General features: G+C 34.6%; 4 protein-coding genes across 12 annotated transcripts; 2 read left to right on the forward strand and 2 right to left on the reverse strand.

The window, feature by feature from the left end:
- The first annotated feature begins 1,508 nt into the window (after positions 1 to 1,508).
- LOC102610558 (glutathione transferase GST 23-like) lies at positions 1,509 to 2,652 on the forward strand. Its single transcript, XM_006472463.2, has 2 exons — positions 1,509 to 1,936; positions 2,133 to 2,652. The coding sequence occupies exons 1-2, from the start codon at positions 1,622 to 1,624 to the stop codon at positions 2,484 to 2,486; spliced, it is 669 nt and encodes a 222-aa protein (XP_006472526.2). The 5' UTR covers positions 1,509 to 1,621; the 3' UTR covers positions 2,487 to 2,652.
- On the reverse strand, positions 2,443 to 4,798 carry LOC102610257 (pentatricopeptide repeat-containing protein At5g27460). The gene is made up of 3 exons (XM_006472462.3): positions 4,656 to 4,798; positions 4,315 to 4,585; positions 2,443 to 4,136 (listed from the first exon to the last, which is right to left on the reverse strand). The coding sequence occupies exons 1-3, from the start codon at positions 4,688 to 4,690 to the stop codon at positions 2,901 to 2,903; spliced, it is 1,542 nt and encodes a 513-aa protein (XP_006472525.2). The 5' UTR covers positions 4,691 to 4,798; the 3' UTR covers positions 2,443 to 2,900.
- Positions 4,799 to 4,836: 38 nt separating this feature from the next.
- Positions 4,837 to 13,023, forward strand: LOC102610865 (chaperone protein dnaJ 1, mitochondrial). Of its 9 annotated transcripts, none has more exons than XM_025095992.2 (19): positions 4,837 to 4,977; positions 5,332 to 5,437; positions 5,530 to 5,619; positions 5,723 to 5,814; positions 6,043 to 6,126; positions 6,315 to 6,353; positions 6,603 to 6,740; positions 6,835 to 6,876; positions 6,972 to 7,059; positions 7,232 to 7,296; positions 7,445 to 7,507; positions 7,607 to 7,679; positions 8,689 to 8,780; positions 9,090 to 9,161; positions 9,402 to 9,458; positions 10,149 to 10,197; positions 10,276 to 10,345; positions 10,823 to 10,912; positions 12,581 to 13,023. In XM_025095992.2, exons 3-19 carry the CDS (start codon positions 5,586 to 5,588, stop codon positions 12,678 to 12,680), a joined length of 1,248 nt encoding a protein of 415 aa, XP_024951760.2. In that variant the 5' UTR covers positions 4,837 to 4,977; positions 5,332 to 5,437; positions 5,530 to 5,585; the 3' UTR covers positions 12,681 to 13,023. The 9 variants fall into 9 exon arrangements, 5 of the variants coding, with proteins under 5 accessions (XP_024951760.2, XP_006472530.2, XP_006472529.2 ...); XR_008054784.1 differs by having other exon boundaries at positions 4,846 to 5,243; positions 10,453 to 10,912; positions 12,545 to 13,023; XR_008054782.1 differs by having other exon boundaries at positions 4,846 to 5,243; positions 10,470 to 10,912; positions 12,545 to 13,023.
- A 7,755-nt stretch (positions 13,024 to 20,778) lies between these two features.
- Positions 20,779 to 22,729, reverse strand: LOC102612040 (purine permease 1). Its single transcript, XM_006472469.4, has 2 exons — positions 21,861 to 22,729; positions 20,779 to 21,218 (listed from the first exon to the last, which is right to left on the reverse strand). The coding sequence occupies exons 1-2, from the start codon at positions 22,629 to 22,631 to the stop codon at positions 20,874 to 20,876; spliced, it is 1,116 nt and encodes a 371-aa protein (XP_006472532.2). The 5' UTR covers positions 22,632 to 22,729; the 3' UTR covers positions 20,779 to 20,873.
- Between the last annotated feature and the right edge of the window lie 520 nt (positions 22,730 to 23,249).

Genomic DNA, 23,249 nt, shown 5'->3' on the forward strand with positions numbered 1-23,249 from the left:
TGAATCGGTATTCAATTGTGGATTTTGTACGAAGTAATGATTTTTCAGTATGCGGAATTTTCGCATGACACATGCCGAGTGGGCAGGACATGCCGAGTTTTTGGAATCCAAGTCGGATACTACCAATGTGCATTACAAAATTACAAATTGGTCTATTTATTTTTTAGTGGTGTCGGTGCTGTTGCTATAAACCCTTTGTAGGATGCCCAAATGCAATGCTCTCAGATAATTTTTAACTTTTCTCAGTCGACGTTTTGGGGAGAACCAGCTAACTCTGGGTTCGCTACTCTTTTCAATCTACCGGCGCAAAAAATATTTAGTTTGGAAATTGGATGAGATGACGTGTTATGTGGTAATGTTTCTGGATGTTCAAGTCGCCGAGATTCGTCATTTTCATGTCACACACACGAATTAATAACGTTAGAATTTTCTCTTGATCTGATTATTCTTAAATTTTTTACGATCTTATGCCATGTATCATGTAGTAATAGTGTATAAATAAGGTTTAATTTCTTTATATTTTAAATTTATTAACCATCAATTAACACATAAATTTTTGCTAGAAAGAAGTTCAGATCATGGGAATATTTTAATTCATAATAATAATAACAACAACAACAACAATAATAATACAATTACTATATAGGCTCCGTTTGTGACTGGTGCTCAGCCGTTGGGCTACGCTTTTGAACCCCAACCGGTTCATTTCAATTTGCATATCCTTCTATATTTTTTATAAAAATCTTCTTCTATTATAATTATATTGAAGGAAAAAGTAAATTTATTTAAACTCTTATATTTCTCTCTCTATAAGTTTTATTCTCTAACTCTTTGCATCCACACGCTATAACAAAGTCTTTTGCATTTTTTATTTCCTCATAAATACTTTGCATTCTAATTTTTTTCTTATAATTTTCTCCCTTATTAGTTTTTTATTTAAAAAAATTACATATTAACTATTTGAGTGCATTTGTAATTTTACTTAATTCATATACACGCACATATATATTTCAAAAAATAGTAAAAAAAATGTAATTGTTTTTTTTTAATCAATTGTAATTGGAGTTGAGTGGAAAAAATTGAAACATTATTTTATTTTATTTAATAAAAAAGAAATCGAAAAATTAAAAGAGGATCTTTTGAAGCCCAGATGAGAAATTCTTTTTTTTTTTTCAATTTTTTTTGTTAACATAAGTTTATTGAATTGCAATAAATATGTTAAAAAATGTTATAATATTTTTACCCTACAACTGGTGATTTAGATTTACCAAACATCACAAGCAGGCCCGTCATTACAACTGTCATTCTTTGACCACGAGAAATTGAAAGAAAAATCTAAACCCAAAGAAGTGAAAAGAAAAACCAACGGGTCAATCTAAAGATACAAAAAATGGAACCTTATAGATGCTTCCACTAAACCTGATGCTAAAAGTCTTTCTGGATGAGGTTGCAAAATACAAACGCAACAAGTAATACCAATTATTTAAGACTGCTTGACTTTTTCTCTAGCATATTCATCAAATCAAAAACCAATAAATATATGTGGTCACGAAATGCAAGATAACAACAAAAACCATTCATTTAGATATTATCACGCGCTGCTTTTGCTTGGCGAGCAATAATGGCTGAAGAAAGTGTGAAGTTGCTGGGTTACTGGGCAAGCCCCTTTGCTCTTAGAGTTAAGTGGGCGCTCAAACTGAAGGGAGTTCACTACGAATATGTTGAAGAGAATCTCCCCAACAAGAGTCCCTTGCTGTTGCGATACAATCCGGTTTATAAGAAGATTCCAGTTCTTGTACACAATGGGAAACCATTGGCAGAATCACTACTGATCATCGAATACATTGATGAAGCGTGGAAACAAAATCCTCTCCTCCCAGAAGATCCTTACGAACGGGCCAATGCACGTTTCTGGGCAAAATTCTTTGATGAGAAGGTAAGCTAAGAAGCTCCCGTAAAGCTTGAAGCTTAATTATTTATTTGAATACTACCCTTTTTTTAATTTCCAGTTGTAGAGATGATATGGCTTGAGTTGCCTTGACAAAAAAATTGTTATTAAACTTATCAAGCACATAGACAGCATCTCTTGTCCATTCACTTCTTACTAATACATTAATCAATATTTTCTTCAGTGTGTACCTGAAGTCATGGGAGCATTTGCCTCAAAAGGGGAGGAACAAGAGAAAGCTGCAAAAGCTCGAGAGAATCTGAAGATGCTGGAAAGGGCTCTGGAGGGGAAGCCCTTTTTTGGTGGTGACAAGATAGGCTTTCTGGACATTGCTGTGGGGTGGATTGGAATCTGGGGTCGAATTGTTGAGGAAATTGCAGGTGTCAGCCTGATTGATGCAGAGACGATGCCTTTGCTTACTGCTTGGTTGAACAATTTTCTTGAAGTTCCTGTTATCAAAGCATGCATACCATCTTGGCACGAATTGCTTGAGCACAATAAAGGCTTCCGCAAGATCTTGACAGGTTCATCAACTTGAAGTCTCTACCATCATCAGCGGTTGCCCATGCATGAAGGTTTCTTAATATGATTTATAAATACTGCTTTTAGACTAAATATTATCATAAATAAGGCATGATCCTTCATAGGTTTGTATGAATGTCTTCTAGACTATATATATATCATATATGGTACATTATTGTTAACTGTCGCCACTGCTCAAGCAACATCCATAAAACTAGAAGCTGCACAAATGTGGCAAAATGCTTTGCTTCCATTTAAATACTGTAACTGAAGTTTCAAACAACCAATAAAATTTCCTCAGACCTCTGGTCATGGGGTAGATTTCACAGCTCCTTTGCTCACCTGGTTTTGGAAAACAAACCCAGTAAAGATTTTAACTGCTTTCCTCCAGTCTCTGCAGGAAGCCAGTAGGTTTGAGTCCATAGTTTTCTTACAAGTTAAAGGCTTGGACAAGGGTAGAAGTCTCATCATCCATCTCAATTTTATCCTTCTCCATCATTTTAAGGATGTCAAAAGCAGGTTTCTGGGCATTTAGGTGCATTCTAAGCAATGATTTATATAATGGTAAACTTGAAAGACTAAAACGATGGATAACTCTAAGATATTGGTTTGCATCTTCTATATTTCCATGCTTTTCTAAGTACTCAGCAATGGCTAATAAAGTAACATGTGGCGGCCTCCAATCACAATGATTCAACATAGAAAACCCTTTCTCCATGGCATCCAAAGCTTTGTCCATATTCTTGCTTTTAACCCATCCCTCCATGAGAATCTCCCATGTCTTATAATTTGGGCAACCACCTCTTGACAATGTGTGGGTGTGTAATGTCTCAGCTTCTTTTATCAGCCCAAGCCGCATGTAAGCACCTAAAAGAACATTAGAAACTCTAATGTCATAATTCCGACAATTGGATTCCCATTCTAAAAAAATCCTCTTTGCTTCAATGAGATCACCCAGCTTCACCAAGCACGACAGTACACAGATGTAACTGGCACAGGGGATTCTCCCACCTATTGCTTTACTAGCCTCCCAAAGCCGAAGAACTCCCTTCTTATCATTCAAAGAAGCATAGAGTGTAATAAGGAAGAAATAACCTAGGCGGTTACAGGTAGAGAGCTTCTTCTCTGCATGTTTCAGTGCCAGAAGAGCTTTACTACCCAGGCCTGCTTTTATATAAGCATTGGCTAAGCTACAAAGGGAACTCCAGCCCACTTCGACATTTTTATCACTCAGCATTTCTTGATAAACCATTTCCACTGAAGAGACCCCAGTACTCTTGGCACAAGCATCCATCCAAAGGTTGTAGGAGAGAACATTCCTGGGTATTTTATTTAGTTTCATTTGCATAATAACAAGGGGTACTTTATCATACTGAGATGTGGCCATATAAAGCTTCATCATCTCGTTAAATGGATGCGGGCTCACAATCAGCCCGAAGCCACTTAACCTTTTCATGAGAGCCTCAGCTTTGTCTATGGCCCTTTCTTTCACATAACCGTGAACAAGAGGCAAACAGGCCGCTTTCCGTGATGCACTGTTGCTTATGCTGTCCAAATACTCTTCAGCCTCCGTTATATTGCGGACTTTGATTATTAACTCCAATCTGATGGCGTGATCAGTGGCTGACATTCGGGTTCCGTTTTGAGTTTCCATCCAGGTTAATATCTGTATAATTAACATAAAGATATCCAATGCAATTAAACAAACATAATTGGGATAAATTATTCGTAAAAATATAATTGACAATATGGAAAGCGAAATCTCGAGTGAACAAAATGTAGGCAGCTGAGAAAAAGGAGGAATAAAGAAAGAAGGGGAGGAGGGGGGGGGGGGGGAAAGAAACCTCGAGTGCGTGTTTGTAACGCTTGAACTTGAGAAGCCGCCTGGAGATGGATCGGAGCTCCGAAACGTTGACCCTGTGGCCCGAATTGACCCAATTTTCAATCAACGTGGCTGCGCTGCGCCTCGGAGATTTCATTCTCAAAATGTAACTTCCAATGTCCTCGTCCTTGATAATATTGATATATGATTTTGACAGCGGTTTCATCTCTGAAACGCTTGAGGTTATGAACCTCCATGCAGATGTAGTTAATGGTTCCAACTGAACCTTGTCGCTGTAATCCAGTGGGAACTAATAAGAAGAAAAGATTACGAAGCATAAACAGACAAAGTTTTGAAACTCACCGTTTTAGATTTGCAAAAAGCGAGCGGATGGCCATAATAGACGATGATGATAGGGAAGCATCACAGATTCACAGACCACACTTGGCAGAAGAGAGCGTTCCAAAAATGAAAACTATCCAAAAATCAAAACTCATAGTTTTCTTAAAAGGTGAACCGGGCGCGCCTAGACCGTTCGTTCGGGTGGGTCCCCCAGGGGCAATGGTCCAGATGCATTCAATTGACAATTTAAACATTGTATGTAGGTCAAACGAACGGTACCGTATCAAAATATTCGTTAAGCCCCATATAAACCCCCAGAAGCCAGAACCTCCCAGCGCCAAAGGTTCATCTCTGGTTTCGTACTTTCCATTTTTATTCATCACTTTCTCCAAAACGATATACGTTAAGCCCCAAATAAGGCCCAAGCCGCCGGTGCAAAAATTTCATCTTGATTTATTTATTTATTTCTTTGATTATTCATTTCTTGCTTATCACGACAAACTTTTGCTATGACCTATCAAATTCCTTCAATTTGGCGCATAATAAACTGAAGAGAATTGCCAGCTCTTTTATCTACGGAAAATGAGCAGATTTAGCTGGCTACGGCTGGTCAGTTCATGAACCGCTAATTAATCAGTAGTTACTTTTCTTTCCTATTATTGGATGTCAATTTTAATCAATTGCTAATGCTTTGCAGTCTCGACGGCAATTGCTTTCATCTACGGCTGTGGAATCGCCGATTAATAAAGCTCATTGCCTTAAAAAAGCTGCTACATTGCCTCAATCGATACTTCATAAACGAGGTAAGCTGTTTTTTGTTTTGTTTGGAGATGCTAAGTGATCTATGGAATATTATTTATTTATTTTTCCTTTATTCTCTTTTGGTTTGGATAAGGTTTGCACTATTGTAGTTCGGTTACTGGGACACTTGCTGATTTTGGTACCACTGGAATGTTTTTGGCTAGGAGGTGTATTCATGCTACAGGTTTTGATTTGATCCTTCACAAACTTTTTATTCTTTATTTTCTAAAATTGAGCAAGCTATAGCTGTTTAGTTTTTGTTATTATATCTTAGTATACTTGTTCAGGATCATGCTACTCCAATAAGCGAGACCCCTACGAATTACTTGGTGTTCCTGAAAATGCCAGCCAGGATGAGATAAAAAAGGCATTTCATATGGTGCGTATATTTTAGACATTAGGCATTTGGTATCAGTCCATGTTAGATTGTAGACTAGTTAGTGATGCATTTTTTTTTCCTAATCGGTACCATCATTTATTCGCTTTTAGCTGTCTTTTTCTGTTCTGCGCCGTCATGTGAGCCTTTGATTCGTGTTGCCACTTAGACAGATATGTTGTTGTTCTCTGTTTGATGTTTAAGTTGCCAAGTTTCTGTTAATTGGTGCAGCTTGCGAAGCAGTATCATCCTGATGCAAATAAGAATAATCCTTCTGCAAAGAGAAAATTTCAAGAGATAAGAGATGCCTATGAGGTTTGTAAATCTGGTTAGCTTGTGGAGTATACATTTTCTTGTAAAGAATTTTCTCACGTCTCAAGTGTTTTCTTTTTCGACAACCATCTTATTCTTCCAATTAAAGAATAAAAATTATCATGTTTCATAATGGTTCCCAACTTGCCTCGATTATGTATGATAATTTTGCTTATCCTGGCATATTGTAGACTTTGCGGGATTCAGAGAAGAGGGCGCAATATGACAGGGTAACAACTATTTTCTTCTTAGTCCTTCTTTTTTCTTTTTAGCTACTTACTTTGCCGCTTCTTGTGATTCTGCGGCCAATAGGTGTGTGTTTGGTCTGTATGTATAACTGTTTGGTCCTTTGACGGTACAACAGTGCAAACTTATAGACAGTTAAAGATTTCAAAATATGTTCTTTTATTTCCCATGGTCCCTGTAGAAGGTTTTTCAAACTAACTTTGTTGTTCTTGTTATACTTTTGTTAATTGAAGAGGCGAAGTAGAGGCTCAGAAAATGAGAAATATAGCGCTGGTGATGCAGAGGGATTTAGATATGCTGGTGATGCAGAGGGGTTCAGATATGCTTATCAAACTCACTTCTCTGATTCTTTCCATAAAATATTCTCCGAGGTATCTTTACTGTACCCTTTTCATTTTCTATTTTAATGTGGTCTATTGTTGTGTCCTTTTAGTATTGAATTTAAAAGTCATTGATGGCTTACAGATTTTTGAAGATGAGACCAGTCATTTTGCACCTGACATTCAGGTGAACTTGTTTGCTTCTGATCACCAGTATGTATATCAAAACGCGACTAATTCTAAGCTAAATAATTGAGCTACGTTTTCTTTCAAATTTTACAGGTGGAGCTGGTTCTCTCTTTTGCTGAAGCTGCTAAAGGATGTACAAAACATGTGTCTTTTGATGCATTTGTGCCGTGCGATTCTTGCCGTGAGTAAAACTGATATCTCTTGGAATCATGCATATTTAGGAAATCAAGAAGAACAAAGCCTTAGTTTCTTATACGAGCCTTTTCATTCTTTTCCTTCAGTTGTGTACAAATTCATTCATTTCACTGTCATTAATGCTTGAGTTCTCTCTTGTCCCTTGGCTATTGATGCAGATGGGCGTGGCTTTCCAGCTGATGCCAAAACAAAAATCTGTTCAACATGCAGAGGCATAGGGAGAGTAAGTGATTTGAAGATCTATACTTATGATGAGTAGTGGATAAATTGTTCTGAATGGGCTCACTTTCTGAGGATAAATCTTTTGCTTGTTATTTTAGTACTGGTTATCAAATTATACATTCTTTTAATATTGTTCAACTATTAACCAGGTCACTATTCCTCCATTTACATCAACTTGCAGCACTTGTAAGGGGTTGGGAAGGATCATTAAGGTGCAGTGTGAATTCAAGTAAAAAGTTGCATGGAACGTTATATGTTGTGCAATTTTGGTAACTGATGTAAGTCATTTTCTTTTTGTCCTTGTTGTCCAGGATCACTGTATGACTTGTAAAGGATCCGGGGTGGTTGATGGCGTTAAGGAAGTTAAAGTTACAATTCCAGCAGGTTTGATTTATAATGCTTTCTGATGACACCGCTTAGCTTTTCCTCAGGTGATCAGATCATGGTTACGGAAGGTTCTAGGTTTGAACTTTTTGCATCTAAAGAAAATTAATTAATGTTTGAAGGAGAAAGATGAGACCTCAAATTGATGGGTTTGATTTTGTCATGTATCTTGGTTCATGTTAATAAGTCAAATTCTGTACATGGGGATGCCTTGGCTATTTGAACTATATAATGTCTCAAAAGAAGGACTATTTCCAACCATAATCAGTGCTAACTTCATAAAAATGTGAGTATCATACAAAAAGGGTTTATGACCTGCAGAGTTATTTTGATGGGTAGGAAAGGTTACGTGACTTACGGAGTTATTTTGATGGGTGTTGAGTAATACATAACTCTGGTCTGCTGTACTGAGAAAATCTTCTTGATTAGGGATGCAAATGAATTGAGCACCAAGCTTGGATGAACAGGAATCTGATAACTTGAGCTTGTACAAGCTTCTTAAACTTTCATTTGAGCTTGGCTAAATGTGTAGTAAGAAGAGCTCAATAGAAGTTCATGGCTTGCTGGACATTCACCAAATTTACAGCCAACTTAGGCTGGAAACTCAAATCTCAGTCGGATAATGTATAGCAATTGCTATTTTTCATTTTTAACTCAACTAAAATCTGTTGAGCTTTGGCAGTCGACTTTGCAGTAGGTATTGACATGGGTTTTACTGGGATCTTTCCATGAAGGGTGGGAGATTAAGATTGAGATATGTCCCTCTGAGCTTTCAGATGTGGGATTGCAAAAAATGTGGTATACAGTAGTTGAAGGCCTACTAAACTGATCGATTGATATATTGCTTCCTAGGAAGTTTGACTTGAGCCTGTAAAACAAAGGGCTTATGAGCCCACTGGAAAAAAACTGAAATAGTGTCTTCTTTGACTGGTATAGTGAATGCCTATACTTAATATTTAAATCTGTATCCATAATCATATCTCTGATCTATCTTTGATGATAAAATTAGGTGTGGACTCTGGAGATACAATACGTGTACCGGAGGCTGGCAATGCCGGGGGACGAGGACGTCAACATGGGAACTTATTTATTAAATTAAAGGCATGGTTTACTCTATTTATTCCTTGACTAGAGTGGCTGTATTTATCATGAGATCTTTCATTCACCTTTGCGTGAAAATTTGATTATCAAAATATTTTAATGCGATTCAAAGAAGGTTTGTGCATTCAAAGACTTGTCATTAAAAAAGCTAATGCTAGTTGTTGGAATGAAGAGGAACCAGTGTTCTCTTCACTGGAACGAAATTGAATCTTCTCTTTCTTAAAGAGTAATTCTCTTCATTGAATGGAGTCTTCGGTTGAGATGCTTATTCCCTTTACTTCTAAAGATTCATTTCTTTTGTCAATGTAGGTTGCTGATGATCCTATTTTTTCTAGAGATGGTGCAGATGTATATGTGGACTCTAATATCAGCTTTACTCAAGTGAGAACTGAATCATTATGTAAAATCTTTGTGTCATTTGTCTAGTTTTCCATCTGGTCTGATCTATGTAGTACACGATCAAGTTCTCCACTCAACATGATGATGTATCACCATTTTTAGCCATTTTTTTAAATCAAATTTTTGCTTAATTTTGTTAATTTATCTTTATCTTCTTAATCCATTTACAGATTCATAGCTTCTAAGCCCTTACTATCAACTAAAGTTTTAATTTTCTTACAGGCCATTCTTGGTGGAAAGGTTGATGTTCCAACTTTGTCAGGGAAGGTGCAAGTAAAAGTAATAGTTCTGTCTTTATTATTATTATTGTTTTATTCCTTGATATATAGTCATGAACATAGTGTTACATCTCATTTTAACTGAAGGAAGCTGCTTGTATGTTGTCTCAGAGTCAAGTGATCTATTATGTTTGAACTTGATCGTTGTTCCAAACCCAATCAGAAACAGTGGCAGACTAAAGAAACTAGAAGTCAGGAACAAAAAGTATCAAGTGAAGTTAGTTTATTGGCGTGTGAGGAGCATGTTTAGTTAGGCTCACAAACGCTGCAATTTTCAGAAATGGCTGATTTATATTGTGAACCTGGGCTTGGGGGCCACATTCCTTACACGATACTCAAATTGATTTGACAAAATTCTTGGTAACATCGTATTGACATGGTGAAAATTCAATAGGGAGAGATCATCAACTGTTGGAGTAAAGGAAAAATTCCGACTTTAAATCCTATTTTTCATTTGTTAGAATTTCCTGCCAGCATTTCACTCAAAACTTTACGAGTTCTATTTTGGAAGGTAAAGAGGGAACAAAATTCCTAGTGAATGATTTGCATGTCATATTTTTCAATATCCACGTCGTTCAGACCCACAGTTCGGAATTGAACCTCATACATATATCTGTTTCTGTTAAGTTTTGGCCTGCTTCTTACTGCTGTGATGCTAACTATGCTTTGGTGGCAATTGTGGCCCTAGCAGATACCAAAGGGGGTTCAACCTGGACAACTTCTGGTGCTAAGAGGGAAAGGTATGTCGAATCTTATATTTTCATGCTTTGAAGTTACTCCCATCCTTTGAAGTACACTTAACCGTTAAGTTCCTGTAGGACTTGCAAAGAATGGTCTCTTTTTGGACCATGGAGATCAATATGTGCGCTTCCGAGTCAACTTCCCCACGTAAGCTTTCTCATGCTGCATTACAGCATAATTGATCCTTAAAGAATGCTTGCATAACTGAAATTTTCTTACGTCTATTTGGTTGTATGTCCAATTATATTGCTAAGAACAATTATGGCTGAAGGTGTTCACGGAGGAGATTACATCTGTTGAACAAGGATGAGTGTGTGGTGTTTGGAATGCTTATCTGTTTGTTGGTGTGTTTGTTGATTCCTTTCAAATGTGGTGTGTTTGGACCTTTACATAAGAAAACTGAGCTTAATTTTCAGAGATACAAGAACTGAGGGATCAACTGTTGCATAATGGGCTATTTGGCAAAAGTGCATTGTGTTTTTGCTTCCAGGATCATGAAATAAATGTGGAAATGGATTTCTTGCTATGATTACCTTTAGTGCTTGGATCCAATTGACTGGGGTTTGTGAAAACACATGCACCAACTCATTTGTTTTTGTATCTCTTTGTCTGAATTTTGGCTAGTGCATTAAATGAACGCCAACGTGCTATTTTAGAAGAATTTGCAGAGGAAGAAATTAATAATGAAAACAACACCTCCGCTGAAGAAAATTGGTAAGTGCGTCTTCTTTCATAATGCATGCCCTTCCTAGAACTTCTCATTCTTCCACATGTTGATTCCTGCTTGATTAATTAATCCTTTGTTTTAGTTTAAACTAAGTCTAGGCATAAGATAAGTTGTATGCATGATTCTTTTTTGGAGCTTTTTCATATGGTGTTATGCAAATGGATAAGTGTCTCCTGAATTATACGTTTCAATGTAAAATTAATTGAGGAAAGTTTTTCCAGGTTTTTCTACCTTCTTAGATAATAGATTGGTTCAATAAATTACCTGCTTCAAAACCATGCATGTTGATCGACATTAATATATACTCTACAGGATTACCACGTTTCCTGACTTTCATCCTGGTGTTTGATTTATGGAATTTGTTCAGTTGGTCTTTCCATGTGCCAGAAAAGTAGGGATGGCAATGGGGAGGGGAGGGGAGGGGACCAATCTCCCCATACCCATCCCCGATATTTTACATATGTCCCCGTCCCCTCCCCGTCCCCGTCAGAATTGCTTGAGAGAATCCCCATCCCCTCCCCGAATAATAACAGGGGATCCCCGAGGGTCCCCGGTCCCCGAATAACTAATAGTCTAATACATTTTTTTTATTTTCGATTTTAAATTAATCATATTAAAATAAACTCATACCGCTATTGTAAGCTCGTAACCAACTTTGACAGCACATTAAGGCCTCCAATGTGCTTGGATGAAGTCTGTTATGGTATGGGCTCACAACTCTACCACTAGTGTTAAAAGCTGATTCATAAGCAACTGTTGTAATTGGAATTGCCAAAATATCTCTAGCAATTCGAGCTAATGTAGGATACCTATTAGCATTTGTCTTCCACCAACTCAAAATATTAAAATCTTCCATCCGAGGTATAACTTTCTCATCCAAATATGAATCTAATTCATCTGCAACAACTGCACAATCTCCATTGTTTACATAATCATCAAAACCTATCATCCATTTGGTTGCTTTCTTATAAGAATCCCCTGTAGATCTAGTAGAAGAACTACTACCAGTATAATCAAAGCAATAAACAGTTGGTGAAAACTTCAATTAATACTCTTCAACTAATTCCCGGCAAAAGGTGACCACTTTCCCAACATACAACTATTTTGATATTTATTATTTTTAACAATATTTATAATTTTGTTATTTATTTATTAGTAATTTTAAAAATAAAAATAAAATTAAAAATTAAAATGGGGAAATGGGTAGGGGATGGGGATTCCACCTCATCCCCGTCCCCTCCCCGAATAAAAAATTGGGTAAAAAATTTTCCCCGTCCCCTCCCCGAAAAAAAAATTGGGTATAAAATTATCCCCGTACCCTCCCCGAATGGGGAAAATCCCCGAGGGTACCCGTCCCCGTGGGGATTTTTGCCATCCCTACAGAAAAGTCTCTTGTATATTAAATCAACAAGTTCTAAACTGATCCCGAACCTTGTGATCGTGAAATAAATATTCTGTTTACTTTATTTGCACTGAAACTAGCAAAACAAATTAGTATTTTTCGGAAGCAATTAGCTTGCATAATGTCATTAGTTTGATGCGATTTAATACCAACTTGATAATGATTGGTCCTTTAGTCATTCTTATGTTTGTAATGAAGATCCTGAAATGGACAACAGGCTTTATCAGCAGCTATCTACTGGTTGAACTTTCAGGTGGCAGCGAATTGTTGAACGTGTGAGGGCTCCTAAGTTCATGCTTGAGTTATCTCTGTTCTTACTAATCTTGTTGTTCTTGAGTAAAACCATGAGCTGATATAAGACAAGAATCCAGATTACTTTGATAGAGATACAAGAGCCGACTCTCAGTGATATTGGAAGTGCTGCCTCCTCTGCACTGAAGGATTTCTATAGACGGAAGTTAGCAGTTAATTAACACAATCACCATCTTGATGCAACCCCATTCTTTTGCAGCAATTCATTGATCAGTTTTGGTTTCCATAGAGTTTTCTTCCTTTTTACCAATTGTAATTGTTGTATAGAAAACAGTTTCAGAGTTGTAATGGTAAATACCAATAAATGTCTCTATCTTTTTTCCCCCACTTTGAACTGTGGCTTTTTTAATCAAATATTTAGCAGTAAAGCAAAAATTCATCGAATACATCGTTGGCTACATAGTTTTCAAGGTCCCTTTATTTTTTTTTGTCTGTTGGGGGGTGGGGGTGGCGGAGTGTTTGTGGAATAAAAATTATGTTGAAGAACTGTGGGCATTTCGGCTGTTGTCAACTTATCATGGTGAATTCATGTTGGGCTACAACATTAGTATTCTTTGTATTCGTCTTCATTGGCAGCTTCTTGAGAAGGTGTTTCCAGAGTACGCAACTCGAGTTACATTTCCTGCAGTTGGGGGGAGAGCACTTCCCAGTGTTGTGAAAGTGTACCATATATTAGGTGCATTTGGCACTTTGCATTATATTATATGGCATTGCATTAGAATATTGTCTTTTTGCTAATCTATATTCGACTGTAATTTTTTATTACATCATGCTGCATTAAAGAGGTGGTTAATAGAATGAAAGGTGTATAAAATAAATTCATAGGAGTGATTTAGGCTAGATTGCAATAAAATATTATTCATATCTTAGATATGATCATTTAACTTTTATTATTTAATAAATTATAATAAATTTAAATTTATTAAATGTTAATCTATATTTATATTTAAATAAAAATGTAATTAAATAGTAATATAAGATAGTAATAAACCTAAATATTTAATAAATGAATTACATAAAATTATTTTAATTATTTTACTTTAAATATGTGAGAAATTTTTAATTTTATTACTAAAATCATAAATTTAAACTAAACAATTATATTCGATATTCATAAATAAAAATAAATTCTATAATTTAATATTATATAATTATATAGCATTATATTTTTAAGAATAAAATATTAAATTATACTATATTATAATAAGTGACATATAGAAATAAATTATATTATAATGTAATGCTATTAATAATATAACATTATATTGTAATATTTTATTATTTAATAATTGTATATTTTTAAATTATTTTTATTAAAAAATTAATATATAAAAAATAAATAGTTAATACTTAATTTCAAAAATTAATAATATATTTAAATCATATTAATATTACTATAAAATAATGTTATTTTATATAAAGCAATTCATAGTACACTAACATAATATTATATCATGGACAAAACTACTTATATTATACTATAATGCAATACAACTAATATAATACTTCAAACACACCTTTAAGGTTTTAAAGGTGTGGGCAGCTCTTTTGTACAAATATGTTAACTCTATGTGATCTTTGAGCTAAAAGGTACGAAAGTACTTGTGATTTAGAAAAGATGTGGCCACGAACTTAGAAGCAATTGCTTTCCAGCATTCCCACAGTATAAGAGAATTTTAGTATTAAGAGAAAAAAAAAATATTCATATTCAATAGTAATATGTATATAAAAAAAAATCATGATTAGAATATAAAAAAAATTTAATTATTAAGACAATTTTTTTTTGAGTAATGATATAGCCACAAACTCTTGTACAAATTTATTTTGTACAAACTGATGTGGCATGATAAGATTAGTTGAATTAAATATCACTTGGCCCACATGATTTATTTTTATTATTTTATATTTTTATTCAACTAATGAATTAATGTCACGTCAATTTATACAAGATAAATTTATATAAAAATTTATGACTGTATCACCACTCTTTCTTTTTTATCTCTTGTGGGTTTTGTGTTAGATTTTGTTTTACTTTCGATATATACAAACATTATTTATATTGTAGGGTGAACGTAGAACCCCAACAGGAGTACAAGACCAAAAGTGAATCAGTAGTGAGTAAATTTCTCGTTGTTGGCTTGTGATGATTCAACTCGAAACGACTTTGTTGCCGCCTACAGTTTAGCATTTGTAAGTTTATTATTGATGTGGACCTGCCTATGGTACAGATTCTGTAACAAACATCTCCCACCGTCCCATTTTCTATTGTTTAGTTTTTCACTTCACACGTAACCACATCCAACGGCTGATGCTGCAATCTGTAGCTCACAGATTCTGTAAGCTAGTCAAGTCTATTGATGTAATTCAATGATGACTCAACAACTCCAACGTACAGTTCGTTACAGCTATAATTTTTTTTTTTTTTTTGATAGAAAGATTTACTTTCATTAACAAAGCTTTGAAAACAAGCACATGATTTGAGGAGGGAAAGATCCCTTCCAAACACAAGATCTGTCACTACCTAAGGCTATCTTAGCAAGTGCATGAGCAATTGCATTACAGTCTCTAGAGATATGTTGAATTTTTGCCCTGCTGTTAAGTGAGCTCATCTTTTTTTGAATTTCAGCTATATTCCAGAATATTTCCGTTCTGCTGCTCTGCTTATGGAGGACTAAATCCAAGACTTCTTTGCAATCCGTCTCGACAATTAGAGGAAGCAAATCAGCTTCCATTGCAGTCTGGATCCCAATGTTTACTGCTGCTGCTTCAGCTTGAGCTACATTCCCATAGAAGGATGTTCGGTTGACAGCTGCAGCTATCACTTCTCCATTGCTATCTCTGACCACCACTCCCAGACCTGCTTCCCTTTTCTCTTCATTTATGGCCGCATCGACATTTGCTTTAAAAAAACCTTGCGGAGGAGGCAACCAGCTTAATCTCTTTTCTGGTGTGTTGCTTGCTGCTGCTAAAATCTTCCCCATTTTTACTCTTGCATAAGCCTCAACTGTGGCATCAGCTTTGGCTACTGTGATATGAGGATCTTGCTCTGTATTTTCAAAGATAGACCCGTTTCTTGAATACCATGCTGCCCAGCACAACGCAACTATCCTCCGCAACTCCTCTTTGCTTCTTCTTTTTTCTATTTCCTTCATCATAGATAACAAATCCTGGTTTATAAGCACCTTCATTTCTGCATAATAGGGAGTTAGCTTCCACATCTGCCTTGCTGGTTTACATTCCCATAGTGCATGGACGATACTCTCAGCCTTCATTTTACACCTCGAACATATTGGATCCTGCACCACTCTCCTTTTCCATAGATTTTCTGCTGTTGGGAGCCGATTTTTTACAGCCCTCCACATAAAAATTTTTATTTTCTCCGGCAGCTCCATTGCCCAAATCACATTCCATTGCCCACTGTTATTTTCAGAGCAAGATGATTCTTCAGAGTGCTTGATCTTCCTAGCTATCTGGTATCCGCTCTTAACCGAATACTGGCCTTTTTTATCATAATGCCATAAGATTTGGTCTGGTTGGGGGCTGATTGGGAGCTGGATTTTTAGAATTTTTTCAGCATCTTCTTTGCTGAAATGCTGATGAATGAGTGTTTCTTTCCACTGATGATTGGCATCTATCAAGCCTGCTACATTGGCATCCTCACTTAGAGTTGCCGGAGCTATAGGTTTAAAATTTTGTGGTCTTGGTATCCATTGGCTCTTGTATACCTGAACCGAGTCCCCTGATCCAATTCTCCATCTCATTCCTTTTTGGATTATTTGTCTCCCCCAAAGTATGCTCCTCCAAATGAAGGATGGTTTTGATCCCAACTTGGCTTGTAAGAATTCACAGCTCTTGAAGTATCTTGCCTGCAGAATTTTCGTCAGCAAAGATTCAGGGTTTTGGATTATTCTCCAGCTTTGCTTGGCTATCAGGGCTTGATTAAAGCATGCAAAGTCTCTAAATCCAAGCCCTCCCCTACCCTTTGCGTGACAAAGACTCTCCCACTTTGTCCAGTGGATACTTTTCCGATCTTTTTTTGCTCCCCACCAAAAACCAGCAACTGCTCGTTGTATATCATCACATAAAGTTGAAGGAAGTCTAAACACACTCATTGCATAGGCTGGGACAGCCTGGGCCACTGCTTTTATTAGAACCTCCCTTCCTCCGCTTGAGAAAAATTTGCTTTGCCATCCCGAGATTTTGCTTAAGATTCTCAACTTTATTTCCTTGAAAAGGCTGACTTTCTTTCTTCCGACCATGGATGGCAACCCCAAATACTTTTCATGTTTCGAAACCACCTTTAGCTGAAAGATGTCTTTTATTTCATTTCTTTGCCCAGCTGAAACGTTTCCACTAAACAACATGGATGACTACAACTATAAATTTTTGAATCCACATAAAAGTTAATAACTTTTAAAGTTTTATTTTAAACTCCAAGCTACAACCAAGCTGCACAGCAATTGTACTTCAATTTTTTTAAGTTTTTCATTTATATTTATAGCAAATTCTGTGGCAAGTTTTTATTCTATCTAATTGAATTTCTAACTTGTTTAATCTTATATTTATTGAGTTTTTATTCATTATATTAATGATTTCTTACTTTAATATATCATGATCTTCAATGTTGAAGTCTTTTATTAATTGTTTAACTTTATTAAATTTTTTACTCATTTGATCTCCTAACTTTTTAATTTGTTTTATATTTTCTTTATTAAATTAAGAATTTCTAACATTTCTTTTTCTTTTTCTGTATCATTTATAAATAAATTTGGGTTTCCTAATTTATTTAATAAATATAGCAAAATTCAATTTAATTGATTATTTTCCTTCTTGTTTGAATCATTGATCGGATTAGAGGATTAAAATATTTCGGGTAAAAGCTTATTTAGTCCCTATATTTTGATGTTAGTGTCCGTTTAGTCCCTATATTTTTTAAAATACCCTAAAGCATCCTTATCATTAAATTATTGACACATTTGCCATTACCTTTTATTCCTTTTGACTTATTTTTATAATATTACCATATTATAATAATGTTTATTTTTTTAGACATTATTAAAAAGAAAAATTAATTTACCAATTTAACACCAAAAAATAAAATAAAAATAATATATATATATATATATAATTTTTGTGGAACACTCTGCTGAGTAGTTAAAATATTAATTTTCTAAAAAATTTGATAATTTAATTTTTCACAAAATTAATTTTTTTGGACACACATGAGCTTCAACAAAAATTAATATATATCTTTTTTTATTTTAATTTTGGGTTTAATTTGATAATCCAATTTTTTATTAATATCCAAAAAAGAAACATTACTGTAAGAGTGTAATATTGTAAAAGCATGCTAAAAAGAATAAAAAAATAATGGTGCAAGTGTTAATATTTAACAGCAATGACGTTTTGAGGAATTCTTAAAAATATAGAGATTAAATGGGCACTAACCTCATAATATAGGGACCAAACAAGCTTTTACCCAAATATTTCATAAGAAAATTCTCTTTGTATATAGCTAGAATGTGGTATCGTTTGCTTTTTCTATTTCATTTATAAATAAATTTGAGTTTCTTAATTTATTTATAAATATAGTGAAATTCAATTTAATTGATTATTTTTCCGCATGTCTGAATTATTGATCGGATCAAATAATTAAAATTTTTCATAAGAAAATCCTCTTTGTATATAGTTAGAATGTGGTAACTTATTAGTTTATATATTTTGTAAAATTATTAGAGGTTCTAATGATTTATTCATTGTAACATCTTTCTAGTAATTTATTAGAGTCATAATATTTTTATGACATTTAATCTCTCTTATAATTCAAGATGCTAAATTTAGAGAATATATATATATATAAGAAAAAAAATCTAATTTATTCTTAGGAGAGATAAGAAATTATAAATGCATGTGCAAATATATATTCAGAATTTATAAACCTTTATGAATATTATAATTATTTATATCTTTATAAAAATATAGTAAAAACTTTTAAAAATTTTAAGAATAAATGTTGAAGAGATGGTTAACAAAATTATTTAGTTATACAAAATTAATAAAAATTTATTTAAAAAATAAATAAATATGTGATTCAAAATAATTTTTTTTGTAAAAAGTTATTACATCTATACCTCATTTTAGGTTAAAATTATTTTCATCCATTAAATTAAGAATATCAAAATCTAACCACCCATGCGGCTGTAACAGCCAATGACATTAATGATCTCTGGATTCTCACCCAACATCATTGATTATTGGACCAAGCGGACCGACTACATTAAATTCATATGGTTCTCATTCTCCCACCCGTAGAGTCAATTTATCGATAAATGTGCTGTTAAAATGATCAATTGACCATGAGTTAAACATTTAATAAATTTTATTTTTAGAAATATTATGACATTGTATATACCCTATTAAGATAGCCTTTGGATGTAAATTCAAAGGCCAACATTGGCTGCACATGGTTTGTTTGATCATGTGCAGCCAACCCACCATGTGCAGTTAAAAAAAAAAAAATTTAGGAGTCTTTAGATTTCAATCCAACGAACTCTCAAATAATTCTCGAACACTATTAAAACAGTGCCCTATATATATATATATATGTGTGTGTGTGTGTATGATATATTAAAAATTAAAGTAATATAATATTATAATTGACTAAAAGAAATATAATATTAAATATATAAAAGATAAAACTACTTTAAAAAATACGTTAAAGAATGAAGTGATTTTACTATAAGTAATTTTTAAATAAATTTATCAAAACTAAAATTATTTTAATTTCTCAAAATCACTTTTTTATAATTTAGAAGAAAATAGGAAAAATATAGTGTGACCCAACATTTTTTTTTAACAAATAGGGATTTTATTACTAGCAATATATCAATATAGTTAATAGTTAATCCACGTGGACTTGACTTACATACAAAATTATACACCAATATTAAACACAATCACTCAATTTATGATAGTAGGTACCGTGCAAATAATTTATGCAGCTTCAACATCTCCCGGCCAACGGAATTTAAAAAAAAGAATAGCCTATTCCTCTGTATCTCATATGGGTTTCATAATTCTAGGAATAGGCTCGATAACCGATACAGGTCTCAATGGAGCCGTTTTACAAATAATTTCTCATGGGTTGATTAGTGCTGCACTTTTTTTCTTGGCAGGAACGAGTTATGATAGAATACGTTTTGCTTATCTAGACGAAATGGGCGGACTAGCTATACCAAGAATAAGGACAAAAGCGCACATGAGTTACCTTAAAATTAAAAAAAAAAATTCATCGTGCACTTGAAAAATAATAGAACAATTGGAGGATACCTTTAAAATATTCATACAATAAGTAGATAATATTATAATATGTGTATATTTATTTTAAAAAACCTGCATATAATTAATAATAATTTAAAATTCAACTATATATATCATACATGCATTAATTATCAATTAGTTATATTACTTTGATATATTTTAGAATTCCTCTATCACCGGAGACGTTTCCTTGGCTCTAAACACACTCATAACCGGTTGTTGTCATATTTACAGCCCACCGTTAATCAGCCACATCTTCGTAAATATTATTCGCGGCAGGTATCTTAGCAGAATCGGAACGACTAACAAAAGATGAGCCTCTGAGCAGAATCAGCATCAAGGATCTCGAACAATCTTCATATCTATGTTCATATTTATATGCAATTCAATTATTATCATCTAAAATTTGTCTTAAGTTACGTTCAGATTGTTATTCGGACTAAATAAATATACCCGCACATATATCCGTATCTATTTAATTTAGGAGAGCAAGTTGCAATGAACAGCATCTGATGGTGATTGGCGTGAATCATGAATGAATGCGTGTGCCCGCAATAATCCGAAGATAAATAAATAAACAAAGTGAAGTGGGGATTAACTCATTTGCTTTTGCATGCTTTAATAAATTTATAATATGCCGGTGGGCAGGTTGATTATAACGTGAAGCACATGAGACGCGAAATTAACGGTCCCAAATAATAAAAACCCTACAAAATTTATTTTGGTCTCTATCTATCTATTTATAATTTGATCAGAATATATATATATATATATATATATATATATATATATATTTGGGTGTTTATCTTGAACAAGTCGAGATTGAAATATAGTAATCATAAATAATTCATATCGAAATAAAACTTACTATGGTAGCTAGCCAATTAACGGCATTCCAATGGTTAAACTAGTTATCATGGATTAGGAATTGGCATTTCTGTTTCTGGAAGTTGCTCCCGCTTCTTCATCTTCTTATTGTTTTTAATCTCACCATAGAAATACGAAGCAAATCCCCAAAGCGAAAGTGCAAGAGAGACTCCCTTTTCAGCTTGAAATTTTTCTTTGTAGAAAATGACTGCTAGAATCTCGGTAACTGGTAGCAGAACTGCGATTATGATTGCGGAGAGCAAAGACGAGCCACAGTAAATGACTCCAATAGCCCCTAAGAAGAAGCACTGCCAAATTAATGCACTCGCCACCACCACCGCATAGTACTTGCCTTCGCCTAGCGTGTACGCTCTTGCTTCTTTTCCAATTGCCTGCACCAATTAACTTGTTCCATTAACTGTTTCATTTTTTGCTTTAACCTTTCATCACTTTATCTCGTTTTTCATAATTAATGACAAGATATCCACTAATATTTTAAAACAATAGGTTGTTAAAGACATATATTTGGAGAAAACATATATAGCAAGATAATGATTTTTGTTTCTCCCTTTTTATCTACTAAGTGTGCTGTACATGTGTCGTGACAGAATTGAAACCTATGAATTATGATGAGTTCGCCCACTACTAGGTCCCTTTCATCACCACATTGTCGTTTATCCAGCAAAGCTGATTCATTAATCATTAACAAAAAAAAAAAGAAGAAGATAAATTTCAAGCTAGCGCATGATGCTAGAGAAGAAAATAAAGAATACTTGGTCAATTTTTTATTTTTTTTCTCCATACATTTGACCGTATATATTAGAGTAACTTATTGTATATGATTACATGAGTTTTAATTGACTTGTTTGATCAGCTCAGTCACGTTATAATGTTATTAATTTTCATATGTTGATCTGCGCATGCATAATATTATAATAACAGAAGAATCCGATGATAATTGTACGAAAAAAATGGACTGGCCGGCAAAAGAAGGAGAGAAAATAAAGTGATAATTAATTAAAGAGAAATGAAACCTGGAAATCTTTGTTGACGACCATTCCCACGGTACAGACAAGAGTTGCAAAAAGACACATGACCATCTGAATCTCCAAAACAAGAGCGTAGGTGATTTCTTGCCTGGCCCTCTTGTAAGTCAACTCCATCAACGGCAAAACAAACCCATACAAGACCGCAGCTCCGACCGTCATCAGAAACCCTACTAGATACTGTCTTGCTGACTCGTTATGCGGCCGGTCACCGTTGGTGTGCAAACCCAATACGACTGCCCCAAGCGTTAACAAGAAGACAGCGTTGAGTGAATAAGATGTAAGCTTTTGCTTGACCAACAAGAAGGCGAAAGCGGCGGTGAAAGCCAGCTGCGAGGCGATGATCAAGGAAGAAGTTGAGACGGGCAAACGAGCAACTCCGTAAGCGTAGAGGTAATTGTCCAATCCTGTCAGGATTCCAATGATCGCTGAGGCGAAGAACACGGGAGGTCTCATCAAGATCAACTTATTATTATCATTATTGGACGGCTGCGATGATGTCGATGATTCGTGATCAGTAGTAGTGCTACTGCGGCGCCGCTGCAGGTAGGATACTGTGATGGGAATGAGAATGACAGGGCAGCCGGCGGCTTCGAGCCAGCTTGAGAACCAAATCCTTTTGCCTCCATGGAGGAAATATAAGCGCATGATCAAAGGGCCAGCGCAATTGCCTATAGCCAAGAGGATGATGTTCAGGATTAGCAGAGCTATTTTCATGGTGGTTTTTTTCGCTTTAGTAGTTTCCATCATCTCCGCCATGTTTAATTAGTCGGTAAACACATGAAAGTGTGAAACTGCGCTGGATGTTATGTTTGGGGGGCAGTGAAGTTGAATTTATAGCTTAATTTCCGCAAGAGTTTTCCTGTTTTTTATGAAAACAAATGTCAAATTAGGCACCTACAACTCACAACTACTCTCTCTGTTTTCACTGTTTTATATAAGACAAATTAAGTGTCATCATATGATTAATTCTTATGTGTTACGGTAAATTAGTGACTTTTCTCAATTATGTACGCATAAGGAGTGGCAAAAATATGGAGAATCAACAATTCAACATAACGTGGCTGGGGCCTGGCCCCTGGGAGGGGAGAACACTGTAGATTTGCATATATTTTGTATGATAATTATTAAATGAACATGACTAAAATTGAGAGTATGCCCATTTTTGTCACTATGCGTTTGAAAAATTAGAGTTTTAGGTTTTTTTTTTTTTTTTTTTTTGAAGAAAACAAAAGAGTCTGCGTTGTTTGAATTAACAATTAATTAGGAATTGTCTTTTTAATATGAACAAAAGTAATAATTGCTAAAAGGTCTTGGTACTCTTGGTTCCTACTCTACCAATGTTCATAAAGAAGTTAATAGAAACATAAAGAGGAA

The sequence above is a fragment of the Citrus sinensis genome, chromosome 5, assembly GCF_022201045.2.
Source record: "Citrus sinensis cultivar Valencia sweet orange chromosome 5, DVS_A1.0, whole genome shotgun sequence".
NCBI lineage: Eukaryota > Viridiplantae > Streptophyta > Magnoliopsida > Sapindales > Rutaceae > Citrus > Citrus sinensis.